Below are 22,103 nucleotides of genomic sequence, written 5' to 3' on the forward strand. Positions count from 1 at the left end.
GTACCGTTCAGAATGAACACGAACATATTTGATAACATTGCTCATGAAAAATTCTATTCGCGTTACATGCTTTTTCTTTGCTTATAACGAATTAAATTGCTTTAGAAACGCCTCTACGGTGTGTGTTAATATTTGAAACAGGCGAGCTAGGAACGTAATTGATATCGATTTACGCGACCTGTTCGCAAAGAATGTTTAAAAAGCAAGTAGACGGAAGTACTGCAGTGAGATATGTTTAATGACAACGTGTTTAATTAGTTAACTACCGGGTTGAATGTTTCAGAACCGCCACGAACATCTCCTCAACAGGATCAAGCGGTAACTGGAGGCCCTCTTCCTCCTCCTCCACCTTCTTCTCAGCAACCTCAACCCTACATACAAGTAAGTTTAATCTGACACGTTAATCGTAAACTAAGTAAGGTAGAATTAACTAACTGTTTCTTTAATTAACTAAAACGGTCCTACGCGTATTCAGTTTAAAACAATTTGCATTCGTAACTGAAAATCTCACATCGGTACACTTGTATCGTATTACAGCACCAAGATATAATTTAAATATAGATTGCAATTATTTGTAATTGAAAATCTAATATCAGGATCCTTGTATCGTACTACAGTAATAAAATATAATTTAAATATAAATTGCAATTATTCGTAATTGAAAATCTAATATCGGGATCCTTGTATCGTACTACAGTAACAAAATATAATTTCAATATAAATTGCAATTATTCGTAATTGAAAATTTAATATCAGAATCCTTGTATCGTACTTCGGTAACAAAATATAATTTATATATACTTTCCAATCGTTTGTCGCTTTAGAAAATGATTTCACTAAATTTTCTACATATTCATCTATTCGTGTTTCAAACATTCTTGGAGAGAAGGAACGTACGTAAATATATTTAATGAAAATAGTTAATAAAGATACCGGTCAAACGTAACATTAAACATGTTCCATTTCCAAGTTGCAATTTCAATGAGTGCCTTGACATAAAGTTGTTCCATATTAACAATATCAAGTTTCAACCAAGAAACTATACTAAATGCTATTAAAACTCCATCATCTCGCAGGTAGTTGCCAGTGTTTGAACTTTTATTCCACTAATCGATACATTCAGAATGTTTTACGACACGTGAAACTCACGCTTTGAGAAATGCAAGGAGAACGCAAAAACAACAAAGGAAGTTCGTACAAACTTATTCGACCTTGCTCTCGAGTTATAGTCATTTTTTGCGCTGCAGAAACGCGCAGCTGTTTGCATTTACACGAAGTGCACTAAAGGGCCACCTTCGGGTGTATCGCGAAACTATTATCGTTGTATCGTGGAGTTTCTCAATCTTTCGAAAATTGCAAGTATTTGTCGGATACGCTGACAATCTTGTTGTACACGTTAAAAAACTATTCTAATACTAACCCTTGAATAATGATTCAAGACCCTTGAATCTCGAATAGTTTCTGAATTAAATCGGTGAATTCAAGTTCAAGAAATGCATTCGTCAGGAAATTGCTCGCTAATTCTTTTTCTTTCTATATTAAAAATTAGATGTTTATGTAACCATTTCTATGAAATTTTATTAAATGTATAAATTTGATACCCCTTGAATTTATAAATTTAAATATCTGGCTACTTTCTCGTGCACGATCGATCGAGTATCTAACTCGAGAAATTTAAGTAAGATTGACTTCTCAATTTCGCCACGGGGAAACGGATACAATAGAAATAATACCAGCTCGATTTGTCGCTAGGAATTATCACAATGGAAAAATGACTCTAGTTCGAGAACAATGGACACCAGAGATCTCTATTTCGTGTATTTAACCACACGTGTACTTCTGTACGTGTGATTTTAAATACCCAGGTACCCTTGTTTCCCGTACATTTAAGTGTATTTAACAACGCGTGAATCAACGTACCCCGTATTTTAATCCGTATAATCTTCAGAACATGGTCACTAATTCACTACCAAAAGTAAATGTCAAAACTACTCTCGATTAAAACAATTTCTTCGATTAATTCTCCGGTTTAGTACAACAAAACAAAAATCTATACTATCTTTTCCCACGATAAACGACTTCTTCTACGATAACAATATTCCCAGCAGTTGAAAAACTGCATTCCGGAGTAAGTGATGTTACCGATGCAATTAGATAAAATTAAAACTTTCTAGATTCGCCTTTCCGTATTTGGTGTTTTCGTGTATATTCTTGTATCCACAGCCTCGAAATTCGCAAAACCGTATTCTCGTTTCGTAAATTCTGCGAATAAATATTACACAAATTAGAATGCAAATAGGTAAATACACGTGTATTAAGAATTGCAGTACGAATACTCATGGTACACGTCTCTCCGAAATTATAATCGTTAACGTTCGTTCATTTCAATGAATTTTTTTCATCGCGTTTATACCCTCCACCCGTTGCTTGTTTATTGTTAAAGCTAGTTCTTAAGCTAAGAAACATCCTACGTAACTGCCAATACATCGTTCCGAGCCAGCGTGTACTACCGCTGAACGAGAAAAAGGATTCAATTTAGCACACGGGTCGGGAGCGAGCTTTTTTATAGTAAATCGCAAAACTCGGTTTATGCTTTTTAAACGTTTTAGCGCCACATGGTTTATTGAGAACCATGGGAACTCGATCCTAGAAGAGCCATTTCACACCTGCTCGGTTCACACGTATATAGACGCCTGCACGACAATGTCTCTGTTGCAATTTCGGCGAACACGTGCATCTCGATGACCTCGTCGAGTTACTAGAGGCGTGCATACGCATCGACCATTGGTAACACGTGCTATGCATCGTGCAATTCAAATACGTGCGAAGCGTTCACCTAATTCGAGATCTCGCATCACATCTTCCGCGTATCCCGGTATTATTGTGCCTAGAGGTAATAGTAAATTATTCTACCTTAGACAGTTTCTGGAATAATACGTATTGCAAACTATACGGATACGTACAGGGTACAATGTACACGGAATACATCGAGTATATATAAAATATAATTTTAATTTTTTTTTCATTACGATACTTTAAATTTTGCATAAATCTGTCTGCTAGGAGAATATTGAAAACATTCGGCGAATTATTAGTTACAAGTACGAGAACCATCTCGAGTTCGTTTTTTGGGATCGTTTTAGATATTAAAAAAGTTTCTCACGCGTTCAGAATATACTATTCGAAAGTTGAATCAATGATACCGGTAAAGTGTTCGCAAAATAGTTAAATGCAGAATGTCAGGAACTCGGGCTCTATTTGTTTTCCATAAATATTCGACCAGCTTCTCATTTTACCGACAATTTACTTTTGCGTTTCGAACTACCTTTCCGTTAACAATTCTCTAACAATTTCACTCGAGCGTTAAAGTTCGCGCGAGGATCCGTCTGTTGTATTATTGTTTTCACGTTGAAATTGTTTCAAATATTAAACAGCTACGAACGTGCAGTGAATCTTGTTTCGTATTTAAAAATGATACGAGAAATTCGTTCGTCGTGACGTTCACTCTTATCGCATAAAATACAGAGTAGAATACAGAAATCGTGCGATTGCAGTAATTTAAATTGAAATATTCGGAACACAAGCAACATACATCGTTTCGTCGAGCCTTTGGTTTTCTTCGTGGCGTGCGTAGTGAGTCGATTACTATAATCACGTGCTGTAGTTACGTACATACATCGATCGATCCGTAAATACGATACTCTGAAATGACCGACGATTTTACTGCTCGTCCTCGATGCAACCTATGCTATAGTATTTATTGTCTATCGTTTCCACCATTTTCTAGGATCTCTTGTATTTTGTTAATAACTTTCAGCACTCCACGATCTTTCAGTTTCGTAAAATAGACACCCCTGCTGGATACTTTTCGCAACAATTAATCGTTCACACATTTCACTACGTTTCCTTCGGTTCAGACTCCATGAACCCTTAACTCCAAGGGTGCTTCTATATCGTGATTGTAACAATGATAACAATTAATCGTCTAGTCGTTTTTACATCGATTGTTACCTGAATTCTTCTCCAAGAACTCTGTGTCAAAATTATTAAGTAGCAGTTTGTTACGTTTCCTTAAGTGTGAATTCTTAGCAAAGCTCCAACATGGTTCTGTGAAGACGATACCAATTAATCGTACACTCGTATTTACATCGATTATTGTTTGGTTTCTTTTCCAAGAACTCTGTGTCAAAATTATTAAGTAGCAGTTTGTTACGTTTCCTTAAATGTGAATTCTTAGAAAGCTCCAACATGGTTCTGTGAAGACGATACCAATTAACCATATACTCGTATTTACATCAATTGTTGCCTGAATTCTTCTCCAAGAACTTTGTGTCAAAATTATTAAGTAGCAGTTTCTTACGTTTCCTTAAGTGTGAATTCTTAGAAAGCTCCAACATGGTTTTATGAAAACGATACCAATTAATCGTACACTCGTATTTACATCGGTTATTACCCGGATTCTTTTCCAAGACTGTGTCGAAGTTATTAGGTAACAGTTTGTTATGTTTCTTCCAGTGTGGCTCGTAATTCTTAGAAAAGCTCCATGGTTCTGCGATGGCGATACCGTCTAGTCGTGTTTATTGTCCGAATTATTTTCCAAGAACTCCTATGTCGAGGTTACCAGGTAGCCAAGTATCCCCATTTCTTACACTCGTCAAATATTTTCCCCACTCTACGACTCACGGTCGTACGACCAACTTGTGTTTACGCAGTGAAATATCAACCATTCGGTAGTCTGGCTCTGAACTGTAAGGTGGTTGCTCCGGTAGGGTCTACCTGCTCCTAAAAGCTATTTACACAGACACAAGTGACGTAGGTACGTACTTTGTCACTATACGCCGGGATCTTGCAACTCGTACGTGATTCACCCAATTAGTTGCTAATAGGAAAAATAAATACACGAAGCGTATTTTCTGGTTTTTCTAACTTTATTTTATTATCATACGAGGGTACACGTTTGCGTTATTGATATTCTTTTCTTGGAAATCGTGACTGTACTACGATCAAATAAACGAAATAAACAAATATGCACATTTTTCAAACGACCGGTATGAAGTTTCGTACAATTGACGCAAGAAAAAGTGTAACCCCGGATGTTTATATTTATCGTATTTGGATAATATTCTAGTAAGAAAAACCTTTTCGTCTTGACATTTTAATTCATAAACGCATTGTTATCAAACCTGGAATTTCAACTTGAACCAACTTTAGAGTGCAAGAATAAAAAACTATATTTCTTTCCTAAAATCCCGAGGACTCGTGCAACAATATTTCGTGGAATATTGGCAAACAAGTCGATAGTACGCTTATTTACTGTAATCGTAAACCTCTAAGAATATTTCATCGTAAATAAAGAATGTGTACACGGTCGATAAATACGAATAGTATAAAGTCGCGTCTGTTCTCTACCGTGGTCGAGTAGATTCTATTGTCTCTCTACTTGTTCGTACTTATGATACGAAAGACTCCAACTGTGCATCAACGCGTAATTCTAATTCAGAAGACAATGACGAATACAGATCATGAATATTTTTTTCAATCTAAGTGATCTATTTCTTACTTTTAGTTATTTTGTATCGTTTCACACGTTTGGCAACTGTACCTCGAAGAGTTAATCTTAAAACGTCTTTCCATTCGATTATACACAATCGAAGACTCTGAGCAAAAATATGATCCAAATGTACAGAACTCGTGTTCCTGAAAGTGTTCAAGGAGTGAGGATTGGGCAAAATCGGTGTACCTTAATGACTCTCTACCGTCACTTTCAATCGTCTTTCTATCACCAGCAGATGTCTTCCTCCGACAATTCGTGCACACGTTATGTATTTCTATGTCGCCTAACCGCGTTACTCGCGACCCGATTTGTCATCCTCCTAAGTATATCTTGTTTAAGCCGAATTATCGTCTCGGCTTCCATTAAGGTCATTAATTGAATCACGATGCTGTCGCGTCGTCTACATATATGATTTGTCAACGGCCAGTTCATCGAGCAATAGGTCAACATTGTATTCCGGTATTCTCGGCTCTCTCAAGGTGCACGAAATCCCATTTCGCTGTTTAAAATAAGATTCGTTGGTCGAGAGGGTGGTGACAGCTCTCGAAATACACGATGTATGCAAATAAACGAAGGGTCGACCCGGTATATAGCGTCGTGTCCAAATATACGCGTTGGAAGAACTTTATCAAAAACTGATTGACACGATTCTAGAAGAACTCTATCAGAAACTGATCGACACGATTTTAACCCTTTTTTTATTATAGACGAGATATCTCGCGTTTGGGTCTTTGGTGACACGATATTGCAAAATACGCATTGTTTTACTGCATAGGACTTCAGTTTTGTAGATGGTAGTCTTAATCCTTTCGGTACTGCATACTTTTCATCGGTTTGTTACTGTTTGTTACTGTTTGTTTTTGTTTGTTTTTGTTTGTTACTGTTTGTGATATCCAATAACACCGAATACTTCATTAGAAACTTCATCAGAACCGATTGACACAATTTTAGAATTTTATCAGAAACTGATCGACAGGATTTTAACCCTTTTGCTACTATAGACGAGATATCTCGCGTCAAGGTCATTGGTGACACACTATTGCAAAATACGCATTGTTTTATTGCATAGGACTTCGTTTTTGTGAATGGTGGTATTAATCCTTTCGGTTCTGCACACTTTTCATCAGTTTGTTACTGCTTGTGACACCCAATAACACCAAATACTCTATTTTATCCTTTGTGCAAACACGTCCACGGCTCTTGCAGTGCCCGATTCGATAAATGTGAATTCGATAAATAGTACACGCGCGTATCAATTATTAGATACGTATACGCGCTCGTAGTATCGAAAGAGATAATCCTTAACGGACGTATGTCACCTCCTACGTGACATTGCCGTTTTTATCGTATCGGACGTATGTCACGTCGCACGCGACATAGTAACATTTAGCGTATCAAACGTGTGAATAAGTAAAATATAAATAAATAACCGAAGCTTGAATATTTAGCAAAAGAATTGTAACAGGTTGAAAATGTTCAAATACACTTTCTTACATTACAAAGTGTTTATTCGCGTCAAATAGCGTTAAAGCAACATTTTTCGCGTTAACGTGCGATAGAACATAACCGGGTGTTCCGCTAAAATCGATCGTCTGAATTATTTCCATCAAAAATGATCCATTATTGAAAAATTAACTTGCGAAAGAATATAACGTATTCTCTGATAATGAGAGAATTGCAGACCAATTGAAACAATGAAAGATTGAGTCCATCCAGGAATACAGTTCAAAGAGAAAAATCCTCAACTCTACACTGTTGTGTAGCAAACTACAAAATATGTAAATACACGGTCACACGTTTGTTTAGAAGACACTGTTGAAAAGAATTCGCGATAGACAATATTGTGTCAATTCTGCCAGTTTTCGTGAAGTTATTGATAACCGTTCTAAGAATTTAGAATTCTAAGAATCCTTAAACAATGCTATCAAATCCCCTTCTATCGATACAATATCGTATAAAAGGAATTCTTTGGCTTGAATTTTCGGACGAAAAATTTCGTAGAAAAATTGTACAAAATATACGCGAGATGTCTCGTCCATAAAATCGCACGTGAGACATTCCGATAGCGGTGTATCTCGTCCTCGATAACGAAAGGATTAAGGAGACGAACTACCGTCGACGAGCTGCCAGATCGAGGCTCATTTGAAGCGGCAACGAAGGACGATCAATTGATCGTTCATCCGTTTAACACGTTTACTGCCGTGTCAGCCGTATCTGGGTGACGCGCGAGTTTCCGCGGCTAGAGTGAGTGGGAGGTGACGAGTGGAGTGGGGACATCGCCCATTCCTGAGAACGAACCCTAATGCAGTTACGCCTCGATAAATCGCCGCGTTCTACCTCTGTAAAACGTACCGAATCGTCCTCGATACTGTTTACCGTTGTTTCGTGTCAAATCCGGAACCCTTTGCAATGTAATACGATTGTCGAAGAGTAGATTACAAAAGATACTATCCCTTGGAACTATGCAATAGATACAACTGAACTGAACATTCTTTATCGACGAAAAATATTGTCGTAGATCTATATTTTCTAGATTGTACAGCAATCTAGAAAATATGTAAATGCACGGTCACAGGTTTGTTTAAATGACACTATTGAAAAGAATTCGCGATTGATAATATTGTTTCGATTTCTTCTGCCAGTTTTCGCGAAATTATTGATAACTGTTCTAAGAATTTAGGATTCTAAGAATCGTGTAACCTGATGTAAACAAATGTGTGACCGCGTGTTTATTATAGGATAATATCGACTATTGGATCAAAGTCGTTTTCACGGATGAATCTACCTTTTAGTGATCGCTTCCCATTCGCGAATCTCGGTTCTCGTGTAAAAATCCAATGATTCAACGAATCGTTAAATACACAATAAAATCTTGATTGGGGTTGTTTCAATACCTGTGCGTGTTTACTGACAGTTTAAATGCACCACAAATGATTAAATTATAGGAAAATGGTCTGCTGCTCTTCATAGGAAAGTGATTCAATCACGTATGTACAGATTGGATACTACAAGAGAATAATATATCAAAACATTCTTTCGATTTGTGTTCTCGCGGACAAAATAATTTATCGAAATTGAACAAGTAAGAATTTTCAATTAAAGTGGGTGGGTACTATTCTAATATTCTTCCTATTTATGTTTTCGTAGACAAGATTATTTATTAAAATTGAACAAGTAAGAATTTTCAATTAAAGTAGGTACTATTCGAATATTCTTCCTATTCATGTTTTCGTAGACAACATTATTCATGAAAATTGAACAAGTAACAATTTTCAATTAAAGTAGGTACTATTCGAATGTTCTTCCTATTCGTGTTTTCGTAGACAACATTATTCGTTAAAATTGAACAAATAACGATTTTCAATTAAAGTAGGTACGTTCGAATCGATCATTCTTTGCCATATTATCAAGCTCTCGTTTCGAGAAAAACAAATTTGTACGATCGAACAATTGACACCTCGTAATCGGTTCAATAACTGTCGGTATGCATTATCTATGCCACGTGAAAGTCTGTTATAGATCGTGAAAATATACGTATGTTTCTTTACACACGTCGAAACCATTCGGATAAGACCATCGACTCTGTTATTGCACGCCTATGCAACTCGACGCGAGGCGTATTGTCGGCTTTATCGATATGCAAAACAGAATATAAAGTAGATCGCGAAACACTACGATATTGAGTCCTTTTACACGTAACAGACGACGAACTGCAAACTTACATGATTGTAGGTACGATAAAGAATTGAAACCGGCCTTGAAAATTTATAAGAAAAAAAAAAGAGAGAAAAGAGATACTCATGTTTTATTACATTTTTGTTTCATAAAGGCGTGCACATGGATTCGATTTTAATATCGATTTTGAAACTGAACAGAGAGAAAGAAAGAATTCAACTCCAACTGAACCGAAGTGCATAGTATTTAATAAAATACGAATAAAAATACTACTTACACAGTTCGACTTACGCGAAAGGCTTTAGAAGAAATTAACAAACGCAGTGTATATTTATTTCAATATTTTTTTCCAGCTTTTACATTTACCTATATCCTTTCCTCGTACACTCTACCTTTACGTATATTATAATTCGTCGTAACGTCTTATTTATTAACTTCCTTAAATCTGTAACTTTATTATACTATTACCTAAATAATCTTAACGCTAGATTTACCAACCAATCAAAATGACCAGTTCCAACTGCTTTTTTAAAGAAATCTACTTCGGTCAATATATCAGTATTTTTTCTATTTCACACGTACGATCAATTTCCAAAGTTTCTCTTTCTCCTCGGAAACTGTTCAATATTTAAATAATTTCTCTCTCACTGTCTCTCTGCAACTCCGTTTATTCGAATGATCGTCTCACGCGAGCATCTACGTATCGGAATAGACGATAAGAAATTGTGCGAATTTGTTTTATTTGAAAAAAAAAAACGTAAGAATGACCAGAGCTGCATTACTACTCGGTATATACACATGTACATGAATGACTGCGTGAATTGCAGGTCCGTGGCGTAGAAGTGGGTATAGTGGTGTTGGTGTTGATCTTTTGGGCAGGCGCGATAGCGCTCTTCTTCAATCGTTGGGGCAAGATTCGCATGTTGCTGCCATATCAGCCTGACTACAAGGAACAATTAAAGGTTCCTGGCACTGGGGTATGCACAGCAGCGAACGCCGCATACACGCAACACCCGACTCAACACACCTGCTCTCAGGTAATACATACTTACACCGCAATCCTCGCAACAGTAATCTCTCACAAACGAATACGCGAAGATACCTCGTCGATACGAATGTAAATGAAAATTGATTGCAGTTCGATAAAAAAAAAAAAAAAAAAAAAAAAAAAAAATACTAAGCTTACTTTCGCAAGGAAACGTCGACGATCGACTTTTTTTTCCAACTCAGTGTTTCTCAAACTTCCTTGTCCCGCGGACCCTCTCGAATCATTGTTTCAATACGTTTCGAAACTATTTTTCAATATATACGTGTTTGGAAAGTTTTTTAATTTTGCATCGGATGGAATAGTTCGTAGCTGTTAATTTGAAGCTTTTGTGCACCGTTTGTCGATGAAACGTGTAACGATAATTACGAAAAGAAATCAATGTGTATACATGGATCTTCTTGAGAGTTGCTCAATATTGTCTAATAATAAACGAATTCTAGAAGCAGAATGGAAATATATTAATATATTGTAATTTTAGAACAAATGTCAGCTTTTCTAGATTTTCAAGTTCTTTATTTGTTTGTATATTTTTACGTGTCTTTACTGCTGTCGATTATAAACCTATTAATTGGTGTTTTTATTGATGCACTGTGGGAAGCATTTGTTTGTTACGTTTCGTAATATGCTTCTTTATTTCTTTAGAGACCTCGCGAATACCCAAGGGTCCGTGAATCACAGTATGAGAAACACTGTTCTAATTTATCGAAAATGGTGTGTCAGTTTACTTACGCGGGAGTTTAATATTAATATATTAATATATTTATTTGAAAAAGTGATGTACGTGCAGTTCGAGTTAATACCTAATTTATTCTATGTAATTCGATTCCTTTCAAAATTCACCAACCATCTTAATTATTTAAAAGTTCTTCATCGATTTTTACTAACAATCGGCCGATATTACGAATCGAATATTGCAATTGTAGTTCGAACTATAAGATCGATTCTGAGCCGAGTTTTTCTTTTTTTTTTTACTTGGTAACACTACGAAATAAAATAGTTAATAAATATCTCGTTTTATCTTTTACAGATACAGTGAATATTATTAATCGCGACAGATATCATTTTTTCTATTACAAAAGAAAAAGAATTGGTAGTAACATTGTTACAACGATGTGTACAACTATAAAATCATAAGCACACTGTGCATTATTGAATAATTAAGAAAGTTTAAAGCGAACAACAATTTTATGAACAAAATTTCTGAGCTCTTGTCGTGCAGTTTCACGACCACTGTCATAAATTTTTCTACAGACAATTGCAAATTTATACCTCGCGATCGAAATGCACTACATTATGAATTTAGTATAAACTAATCTGCACTATCGATTCATTCTTCGTAGGATTTCGGTTTAATGCATTGAATTATATAATAATGTATAACCATTCTTTTTCCATCGCATCGAATTTGTAGCTGGACGACTTGTAAACGACAATATTTCATTTTATTGAGACAACGTAAAAAATGTACTCGTTTTTATTTGTAGAAAAGTTTACCTAAAAAATAGAATTTAATTAACGCGTAATAAGTTTCATGATATTATATGTTCCAGAGAAATTTACTCTTACCATAAATGGCACATTTTGTTGTATAATTATAATTCTACTCGTTCTTTGAAACTACATAGAACACTGAGAAATATAAAAGATACAGGGTGATTCGTATAAAACGATCGATCGAGTTACTTCTAAAATTTTTAAAAATTACAACCAAAAAAATAACAATTCGAACCATTTGAATTGAAATTGAAACTGAAATAGACCTTTGGATCTCTTTGATATATCTATCCAAAAACTCAATCTTGTAAACCATAATGCGATATTATTTGTTCCAAAGAGAACAATTTCGTTTGAAATTTTAACGTACCTCGAATTTCTAAAATTATTCGATCGTAATTTTATATAAATCACTATAAGTATCGTTCTGAGTAAAAACCGATACTGTACGCCACGTAGAGAAACCTTTGAAAAAATTGCAAATGTTTCGTATTTATTGAGTGATATCCTCGAATGTTCCTTAGTGGGAATTAAATTCTTCTTTCATCGAAATCGAAACAAATCCTTAACAATCTTGATCGTAGTTCTTCTTTCTAGATTTTTCTTCAATCGAATAATATTCTAGAAAAAATATTTAATATTTAATATTTTAATAGTTAATATTTTCCTCGTTTGAAAACCTCCTCTCTTTATTGTCTACTCTTCGAAAAATCTTCGTTCTTCTTGTTGCTATTTCTCCGAATTGTTCCTAAGCATTGAAAGAATGAAATTTCAATAGTGGCACAATAAACATCCATCGTGAAATGGAAATTGATATCTTGAGAATAATATTCTCCATTGATCCATTGGTTAAGGATATTAGAATAAAATTGTATGCCTGCAACAATCGATAGAGTTTAAACCTTTCGCTGTAAAAGAATTATCATCTTTTTCGAACGAGTTCGTCTTCCCGCAAACAAGAGAAACTTTCGTCAATTTTCCATAGTTTGCATAATTCTTTCGCGGTAAGAGAATTATCATCTTTTTCAAACGAGTTCGTCTTCCCGCAAACAAGCGAAACTTTCGTCAATTTTCTACAATTTACGTAATTCTTTAAAATCGCGAAGTCGCGTAATGATAATTTTGAGACGTAAACATTTGTTTACATCGAGTCGTTCCTGACTGCATTTTATTCGAACTCGAATCCAAAGTTGCTCCAGGACCCATTAGAAATCGATATTTCCCGAATCGAGAATTTTTAAACGTTTAATAAATTATTGCATTCCTCGTTGAAGTGTGCATCGGTGCTATATTTGTTCACACTTCGTTAGTTCGATTGTTAGTGAAAATTGAAAGGTATTTTTATCGCATTCCAAACTCGTGTGGTCGGTATAGGACACAATTTCGATATTCGATCTGCTTTAAATTCTAACTATTTTTCAAACAATAAAAATTTATTTTGCAAACAAAAGAGATTTGTCAACACCCGGTTTCGATAGTCTCGTGTCGAACGATGCAAGATTGTTGCTAAACCAACATTATAAATGATTTCGTTTCATCATTAGTCACCACCGATATAAGAAATATAAAAATGAATAGCGTTGTTATAATACACCGATAGATTACTGGCTCAAAATTAGCGTAGAGGCATACGTTACAATAAATACAATTATTCGTCATCGTGGTCCGAACAAGCATTATTAAAAGTAATTACAAATACAATATTAAACTATGCAACCAAACGAAACGTTAGAGACGAGAAAGAAACACCATTAACGATCCAAATTATAAAATTCCATTTCAACTTTATCAATAATTCCGAAAAGTACACAATTTTATCACCCGATCCCACTCTACGAAAATCCAAAAAAATGATTTTCCACGTCGTATAGATTCGCGAACAAATAAAAGAGAAAGAACGAAAATCGTGCTCGAACTTTGATGAACGCGCGAACGAAAGTTCTGACACGGGAGTTTCTACTCGGGTAATTCTCGCTCGGTGCCACGAAGACGAACAATTCTACATAGAATTTACGGTAGGACGCGTTCCTCGACTCGAGATTAAAAATCTAATGGAAAAATTCATTTCTTTGTGCCTCCTTCGACTGTGCCGAACCGTCGCGAAATCGCTGCTACTCGTCTACGAATAACGAATAATCGAAAAATGACGGTTCGCCGGTAACGTACAAATAAACGGCCCGCAAACAAAAATCTCGAAGGTAATGACCACATTGTCGAATATGGTGATGCAGTGCGGGGGCGGGGGCTGTTGCGTCTTGGAGCAGTGCTTTCAGTACCCGAGGAGATCTCGAGAGCCACGAGAGTGTGGCTGCCAATTCGCTCTACTCCACAGGGCTGACATCGCGTGACCATCGGTACTTGTCAACAGTCTCTCTTCTCTTCTTCTATCTTTTCGCCTATCTACTTACTCTCTTCACTGTGCCGCTCCGATAAGCTGTTTTTCTTCCACTGATCGTTGAAGCTCACTCTTGTCCATGTCCACTTCTGTCTGCCTCGTTTTCTGTCCAGTGTACATCACGATGTGTCGTTGTTTCTTGTACTTTATACATACGTGTCTCACCCGTGTTTTCGTTTATCGTGACCTCTGTGGTTGTACTAATTTTTTGTTTTTCTTTCTTTTTTTCTTTTTTTTTTTTTTTTTTGATTAAACCTTCGCGTACGGCGACCTCGATCCAGGTTTTCCACGGTTGATATTCGAGTCAAGATTTAAATACACTTTGACGTTTCAGAATTGTGCTCTCGTGTGACCGTTGCGCACGTTCATTTGCAGCGAGTGATAGCCAAGCGAATCTAGGTTGTACAGATGTGAAAAGAAGTATTCTTTCCTGATCGATTTCGATGATTTTGAATAATTTTAGAGAGAAAGATCTTGGAAACACTTTTTTCTTGTAGATACTAGCTTGGAAGGTATTTGCAAAAAATTTTCTGTACTGCTAGATTCAATTTTGTTTATACGCGGATATTCATCGATTAGGTGAGATTGGATTGAGTTGGATTGGATTGATATTCACGCGAATTGAAATTCAAAATCATTGAAATTGGTGAGGGTGGGAAAAAAACGATACTGTCACATAGGTGACGTATGGAGACGTTTGTATGTAAAAAAAAAAACTATAATCCAACGGAGTATAGGGCGCATACGCGATCTGAATTCGAAATGGAAGTATACCCCGTGACCCGTGACAATAACGAAGAATTTATGGGTCGCGAGTGTTAAAGTCGATTCATATTATCGACGAGCTGAGCTCTGAATAACTGCACCGTCGGAACACGAGTAGATAGTGCTTTTGTTTTGGGATTGTTTCCGATTGTTCACCAGTATACGCAAAACCTAAAGACCAAACTTTGAACAAGCCCGTTCAGTCGCATTAATAGGTAAGTACTGATCGTAAACAGTGCCTGACATTGTTTTCTACACAAACACAATCTCGAGTAGCTGTCTGTAGTGAAATTCGTAACGTCAGTCATCGGTTAGATGCACTCGTACCGTATTGATATTTAAATGCACTTTTCTTAAAAAGGAAGTTCCCGATGCAATTTTGATATTCTACATTTTCGACTTATTTCCAGTTACAGAATCTCTCTAACTTCGTATTTATCACAAATTTTGACTCACAGTGTATATATACACAGTTAAATGCATTCGTACCGTATTGATATTTAAATGCACTTTTCTTGAAAAGGAAGTTCCCGATGCAATTTTAATATTCTACATTTTCGACTTATTTCCAGTTACAGAATCTCTGTAACTTCGTATGTATCACAAATTTTGATCCACAGTGTATATATACACAGTTAGATGCACTCGTACCGTATTGATTTTTAAATGCATTTTTCTTGAAAAGGAAGTTCCCGATGCAATTTTGATATTCTACATTTTCAACTTATTTCCAGTTACAGAATCTCTCTAACTTCGTATGTATCACAAATTTTGACCCACAGTGTATATATACACAGTTAGATGCACTCGTACCGTATTGATTTTTAAATGCATTTTTCTTGAAAAGGAAGTTCCCGATGCAATTTTAATATTCTACATTTTCGACTTATTTCCAGTTACAGAATCTCTATAATTTCATATCTACCACAAATTTTGCCCCACAGTGTATATACACACAATCAGGGGCACGAGTACTGGATTCATTTCCAAGTGCATTTTTCTGAAAAGCAATGCACCCGATGCAATTTTGTTATTCTACATTTTCGTCCGATTTTAAGAATCTCCGTAATCTATATTTTTCTCCGATTTTATAAATCTCCGTAATCTATGTGTTCGTTCAATTTTAAAAATCTCCATTTGTTACACGGTGTATACAATTGAAAATAACGACAAAGCACAATCGACTCGAGTTTCGACGGTGCAGCTTGATAGTATAAACGTACTTTAACCGTGGACCGTGCTCACTTTTTTGGTTATTTCAGGATACGGGCAGTTCATTGGATGAACGTAAAGTTTTTGTCTGCGGTGTACACGCAAAAACGAGACCCTTTTTATCATCCAGCGTTTATTTCGTTGTTACACGGTATTTGTTCGTTAAGTTGTTCCCAACTTTCGAACAGTTCGCTGTATATCGCTGAAACGTTCCTCGCGTCGAGCGAACGTTTCCCCCTGATAATTATTCGAATCACGAGTATTGAAGACGTGAGAAGGTTTTATTACAACAGAGATCCGTATAATACTTTTATCCACCACAGATGTATTACATATTCTTATTTATTACTCAAAAGGACCGAAACACCGCGTTCGAAAGCCGTAGAATGCTCGATTTTAATTCAACGAACAAACACTCGAGTCGCTTTCAATGATTTCTTATCTCCTAACCAAAAGCGATATTCGCGTTAATTAATGGCAATTGAGACCTCTGTGAACGTAAACCGTGAACGTAAACTGTGAACGCGAGTAATTCGTACGTTTCGTCGACAACGAGGAAACTATTATCGATTATTACACTGTTTTCATTGTTTCGACGTAGGTATATAGTGTCGACACTTGTAAAAGTGGGAAAGAAATAATTATGGGAAGCTTTTAGAGGTGTGTGAGTTGAGAAACGATAATAGACTCTTACAGAACGTAAACGAAACGACACTTTAGGTCCTCGATACGTATTTTAATCGTCGACGTGCGTCTCATATGTCTCGTACGATCATTGCAAGAACAGAACGCTTTTCATCGAATGCTTTCGCATTGCATGTAAATACGAATTGCTTCACCAGTGACGATGGCTCGCATTGTTTAACACGAGTTGCAATTATTCAAAGTCTGCACGCTTCGAGGTTTCGACGAGTCTAAAAATATTGCAGAATTGTTTCACGACAATGAGTACGATTGTTCTTCTAGTTGCGATAAAATGTAAAGTTTCCAATACGCGCGACACATCTTCGGATGTTCAGGTTTGGATCTGTTTTATTGCAATTACATGTCTGCGAACGATACAAAATTCAAGCTGTAATTTGTTCGTCGTGTCATCGATATCCGAGTATGCTATCCGAGATACCCGATTGTTTGTAATATCGAATACAAGTGATAGATTGTGTGAAACAAATTGCAGCTACCACACCAGGATGGTATCGTGTAATTGCAAGAATTAATAATTATCGTTAATTAATCATTTCTGTTCAGCGTCCTTTACACCTGTACATTGATAGGAATTCGTTATCTCCAGTATCACCCCTTATTCTAATTTAATTAAAAGGTTTTCAGGTACTGATCGTTACAACATACCAATCTATTTTGAAAATCTATATCTCTCGTAAAATTACACTTCACGATACATCTCGGTTTGCAACATAAATTTTATTCTAAGAGTACTTTAAAAAAAAAACAAATTGGATGTCTCTGTTGATGTCCCATTATGATATACAATGTACTTTGAAAATCTATACTTTTCAAAAAACTATATTTTCTTATATAAATTTCTACATTCTGATATAAATTTGATTCTAAACGTAGCTTAAAAAAAAAATTCAATGCACCGGTTAGTACAATTACGTTCACTTATCTGTCATGAAATGTGAAGTTAAACAAATAAGTACAGAGCCCATTTCTGTACTAAATAAATTCTAATTTAATGAACAATCACGTTTGTTCCTTTTGTACAAAATGTAGAAATTAACAAATGCAGAACTCTCCAAGTGTAGAGCCCATTTCTATACTAAACAGATTCTAATTTAATTAGAAACTTTACAGATACCGACCATTATAATATACAATGTACTTTGAAAATCTATACTTTTCAAAAAACTATATTTTCTTATATAAATTTCTACATTCTGATATAAATTTCATTCTAAACGTACTTTAAGAAAAAATTCAATGCACCTATTAGTACAATTACGTTCACTTATCTGTCATGAAATGTGAAGTTAAACAAATAAGTACAGAGCCCATTTCTGTACTAAATAAATTCTAATTTAATTAGAAACTTTACAGATACCGACCATTATAATATACAATGTACTTTGAAAATCTATACTTTTCAAAAAACTATATTTTCTTATATAAATTTCTATATTCTGATATAAATTTTATTCTAAACGTAGCTTAAAAAAAAAAATTGAATACACCGGTTAGTACAATTACGTTCACTTATCTGTCATGAAATGTGAAGTTAAACAAATAAGTTCAGAACCCGTTTGCCCGGTACTAAGGGAGGTACTGCGTTACTGTTTCACCGGCAAATTAACAGCAAGGAATAATAACGTGACAAAGGGGAAACGAGGTTTCCAGTTGTCTCCTATTTTGCAACAATTTGCAACCTGTGGCCGTGACTGCACCAGGCCGCAATAACGTCGAGAGAGAGAGAGAGAGAGACTCGTACACGAGATGGAAGACAAGAATTTATTTCGCTGTTAATTGGCCGCCGAGTTCATCGACTTTCTGCTATTAAACTTCGTATTCAGGTACACTCGCGTGGGTGTTTTGGTTTGCGGGTGCTTTTCCAAGGGACATTGACCGATACGACCCGAGGGAAAAGCCAGGGTGGAAAATGGCTAAAATCCTGCGTCTGACGCGAATCGTCGGCTCGATAAACCCGAGAAGCTGAACGCTTCCATGTACGTATATATATATATATATATATATATATACACGTATTGTATATACTCTTGTCCGTGGAAGCTCAAAAATAAGACCTTGCAACGATAAAAGTTACCATCAATGATAAAGAAAAAGAGAATAATTAATGATTCCGTAGCGATGCAGTTTTCCTCTGCACTTTTACTCGAGCAGGATTACGCACGATAAATTGTCAGTGAATAGGACCTTCTAACGAAACAAGTATCGTTGATAATAAATAAAACTCGACATCGAAGGTATTCGTCGTATTTGATCGTTTTAAATATCATTTTAACTAATACATTTTCTGATCGTTGAATCATTGAAGAGAGCGGAGATACTCGACGAAAAGACGACGTTGAAAAACACAAGTGTTTGTGCACAGCGAAGAATTGCATTGAAATCTTGAGAATACGGAAAACGCATTTGAAAACGCTTTTCGAACGCTTCTGTAACTCGTGTCGCGATTTTCTGACCTTTTCATTCGCCTCGATCAACGTGAAACGACAACGAATGATTCGATAACGAGAATCATTCGATGCTTCCGAGCTCTGGCGTTCAATCGTGCTCGAACGGTTTCAGAAAAAAAACTAAGCGACTATGGAAACCATTTCCGAGAGAAATGTCACGGTTGGTCTTACAAAGACTTCAAATGTATGTTTAAAATTAACCCTTTGAACGAACCGCCACGAATGTGCATTTGATAGAAATACACAGGTAGAGAGGAACAATTATTTAACGAGATCTTAACTAATTGATATACTTAACCTTTATTATTCTTGTTCAACGTATTTAACAATAGTTTACTAACCATTCATCGCGTGTTCTACTCCCTTGTAACACCGACGAGATCAATTTTTATTGATTCTCGAATTAACAGCGGTTTAGGCGGCCACGAGGGAAACCACATCTGGGTCCAAAGAGACCCTTAATTCGATCTTGCAAAAATATTTCGAATAGAAATTCTATTATTTTATCGTACCTTTCTTAATCTCTAACAAAACGAAGTTTCTCGTCACTTTTAACAAAATTGTACTAATTATATAATTGTACAATATAAATGTTTCTCAGACACGATACAACAATTAAATACTGTTTCGAAATTAAAGTTTAGTTTCAAGAGGGTACACTGATGATATCAATCGTCACTGTACAAATTTATAGTATCTTCGAAATTGTAAGAAAAAAGGGAAATTAATTAAGGAAGTATAATTGGTTCTCTGTTTCGATAATTGTTACCGAATATTACCAGCCAGAAGCACGGTTGATAATCGAGTAATTTTTACAAAAAAAATTTCAAACAAATCGAGTTCCTTTGGTAGTTTCAACGTTAAGTACCAGTTCCAATGAAACAAAGGAAATTTCTGGTTCGTGTTACGATAACACGGAATAACTGTCCACGATAAAGAATTTATCCGTAATATTCCCTGGAGATTGGATATTAAGAAGGAGGAGGAGATCGGTATCGAAATCACGTAAAATCGTACGTGAGTGGTAATTCAACGTTTATAGGAAGAATATTACGAAGAGTGGTGCATCTGCTAAATATATCTTGTCTTCGAGTTCCCGGAGTAATAGCTTCCTGACCCAAATCTCAACGAGATCACGAATCTGCTAGGGACAGGAAATTCGTACGTTAGCATTCGAGATATCGACGCGTTAAATTCGATCGAACGTGGGTCCCTCGATCGGTGAAGCCTAATTAAATTCTCGCGGAACACGAGGAGAAAGAAAACATCGCCGAGTTGAAAGAACCAACTCGATAACTTCCACTCGAGCGTAATAAATGTTTCAATATTTATCCAAATGTTCGAATCATTCTGGAGAAGATTATTAACGGAGAAAAAAAAGAGATCATCTTTCAACTTTCCTTGTATTTACCACGTTAACAACACACGTTCCGTTACAAAAATAAAGGAGAAATTAATTTTAGAATAACCTATTAACAATTGTCAATTCTTTTGATACAACGGATACTATGACACTATTTGTAGTAATTTTCTATTTATCAATATTGTGTTAGTTATTATTTTCGGTCGTTAAGATTGGAAGGTAATATTTTTGTACACATTTTCGTACATATATTTTTGTACAAGAAATAATCGATCGGATATATCGCAGAAGGTTTCTGACTATCGTGGTACGAAAAAAATATATTTTACTCGAATATTGCAGCGAAAGGATTGTTATACTTTTGGCTGGTATTATTCGTGGATAAAAGTTAAGGAAAACGTATCTTCGTAATTCCTACCTACTTGAACGACTCGATTTATAAGTCTTATAATATAATATAATTCTTTTCGCTGAAATTGTACGCTATCCATTGTGCAATGCATTAACGTCAATCGCTTCATTGGCTCGTAAACGTATTTGTTTTGCTTAGGAGTATCAATCTATCCGCTTCGATTCGCTTCAGTTCCTTCTAATGCGTTCGAGTAACGTGCACAATTTTCGTACAGTATGGAGAAAAAGAAATGTTACTCACGGGAATTGTAGCCTGGCTACGTATTAGAAATTGATGCACATTGAAATAAGGGTAACGCACAGCAAACACCGATGCTTTTACGTCACAATTGTAACATCGTCGGCATGGAGAGCAAAAACGCTTACCTCACCTGAAACGCTTACTAATTTATTCGAAATTTAAAGAATCGGTTACACCGAAAGTGAGACTGAATACACTTTACGTTATTGCTAATGCTTCCGTATAATATACGATACAATTCTGAATGAAATTCACACTTGTAAAAATTTCTGAATCGATGAATAAATAATGTTAGAAGACGCGAAATGGAAAATGCCGCGTTATCAACAAAGTTTGAACTCGTATCTCGAGTTGCAGATGAATTATCTATTAAAAGAGTAATTTTTAACGTAACGATTTGTTGGATAGTAATTTCTTCTTATGTTATGTTATCTTGGTAGATATTTCAAGCTAAGCACATTAGTTTACCAGTGTATTATGTAAAACTGTTTTAAATGAAATACTTCCAAACAATTTCGCGAAACAATGCAGCACAACTTGTACGTAGATATAGATACTCTGTAGTGATATTAAAATCAACGTTTATAGCAACTTGTGCTGAAAATACATAAAGAATCTGGTGAAAAAAGAAATAAAATCCTTGGATAACAAGTACACCTGAACGTGAAAAGAAATGATACATTTCATCGATGAAAATCAATTTTGGAAGTTGGTCACGAAGAAGTTGGCACTATCCTAATGTTTCGACTCAATGCATACTCACCAGAAATAGTGTTATTTGTTCATCGTAAAA

General features: G+C 35.6%; 2 protein-coding genes across 2 annotated transcripts in view; one reads left to right on the forward strand and one right to left on the reverse strand.

Moving 5' to 3' along the window:
* The window catches only part of Sprt (PDZ domain-containing protein sprite), a 145,580-nt gene that overhangs the window by 113,087 nt on the left and 10,390 nt on the right, over positions 1-22,103 (reverse strand). The gene's annotated exons all lie outside the window — the stretch shown is intronic.
* LOC143143693 (uncharacterized) overlaps positions 1-22,103 on the forward strand; it is a 103,475-nt gene that overhangs the window by 69,764 nt on the left and 11,608 nt on the right. Inside the window, exons 10-11 of the mRNA XM_076305266.1 lie at positions 284-381; positions 10,057-10,266. Of these exons, the coding sequence (XP_076161381.1) occupies positions 284-381; positions 10,057-10,266 (308 nt within the window). The remainder of the gene's footprint in view (positions 1-283; positions 382-10,056; positions 10,267-22,103) is intronic.

This window comes from Ptiloglossa arizonensis, chromosome 2 (assembly GCF_051014685.1).
Source record: "Ptiloglossa arizonensis isolate GNS036 chromosome 2, iyPtiAriz1_principal, whole genome shotgun sequence".
Lineage (NCBI taxonomy): Eukaryota > Metazoa > Arthropoda > Insecta > Hymenoptera > Colletidae > Ptiloglossa > Ptiloglossa arizonensis.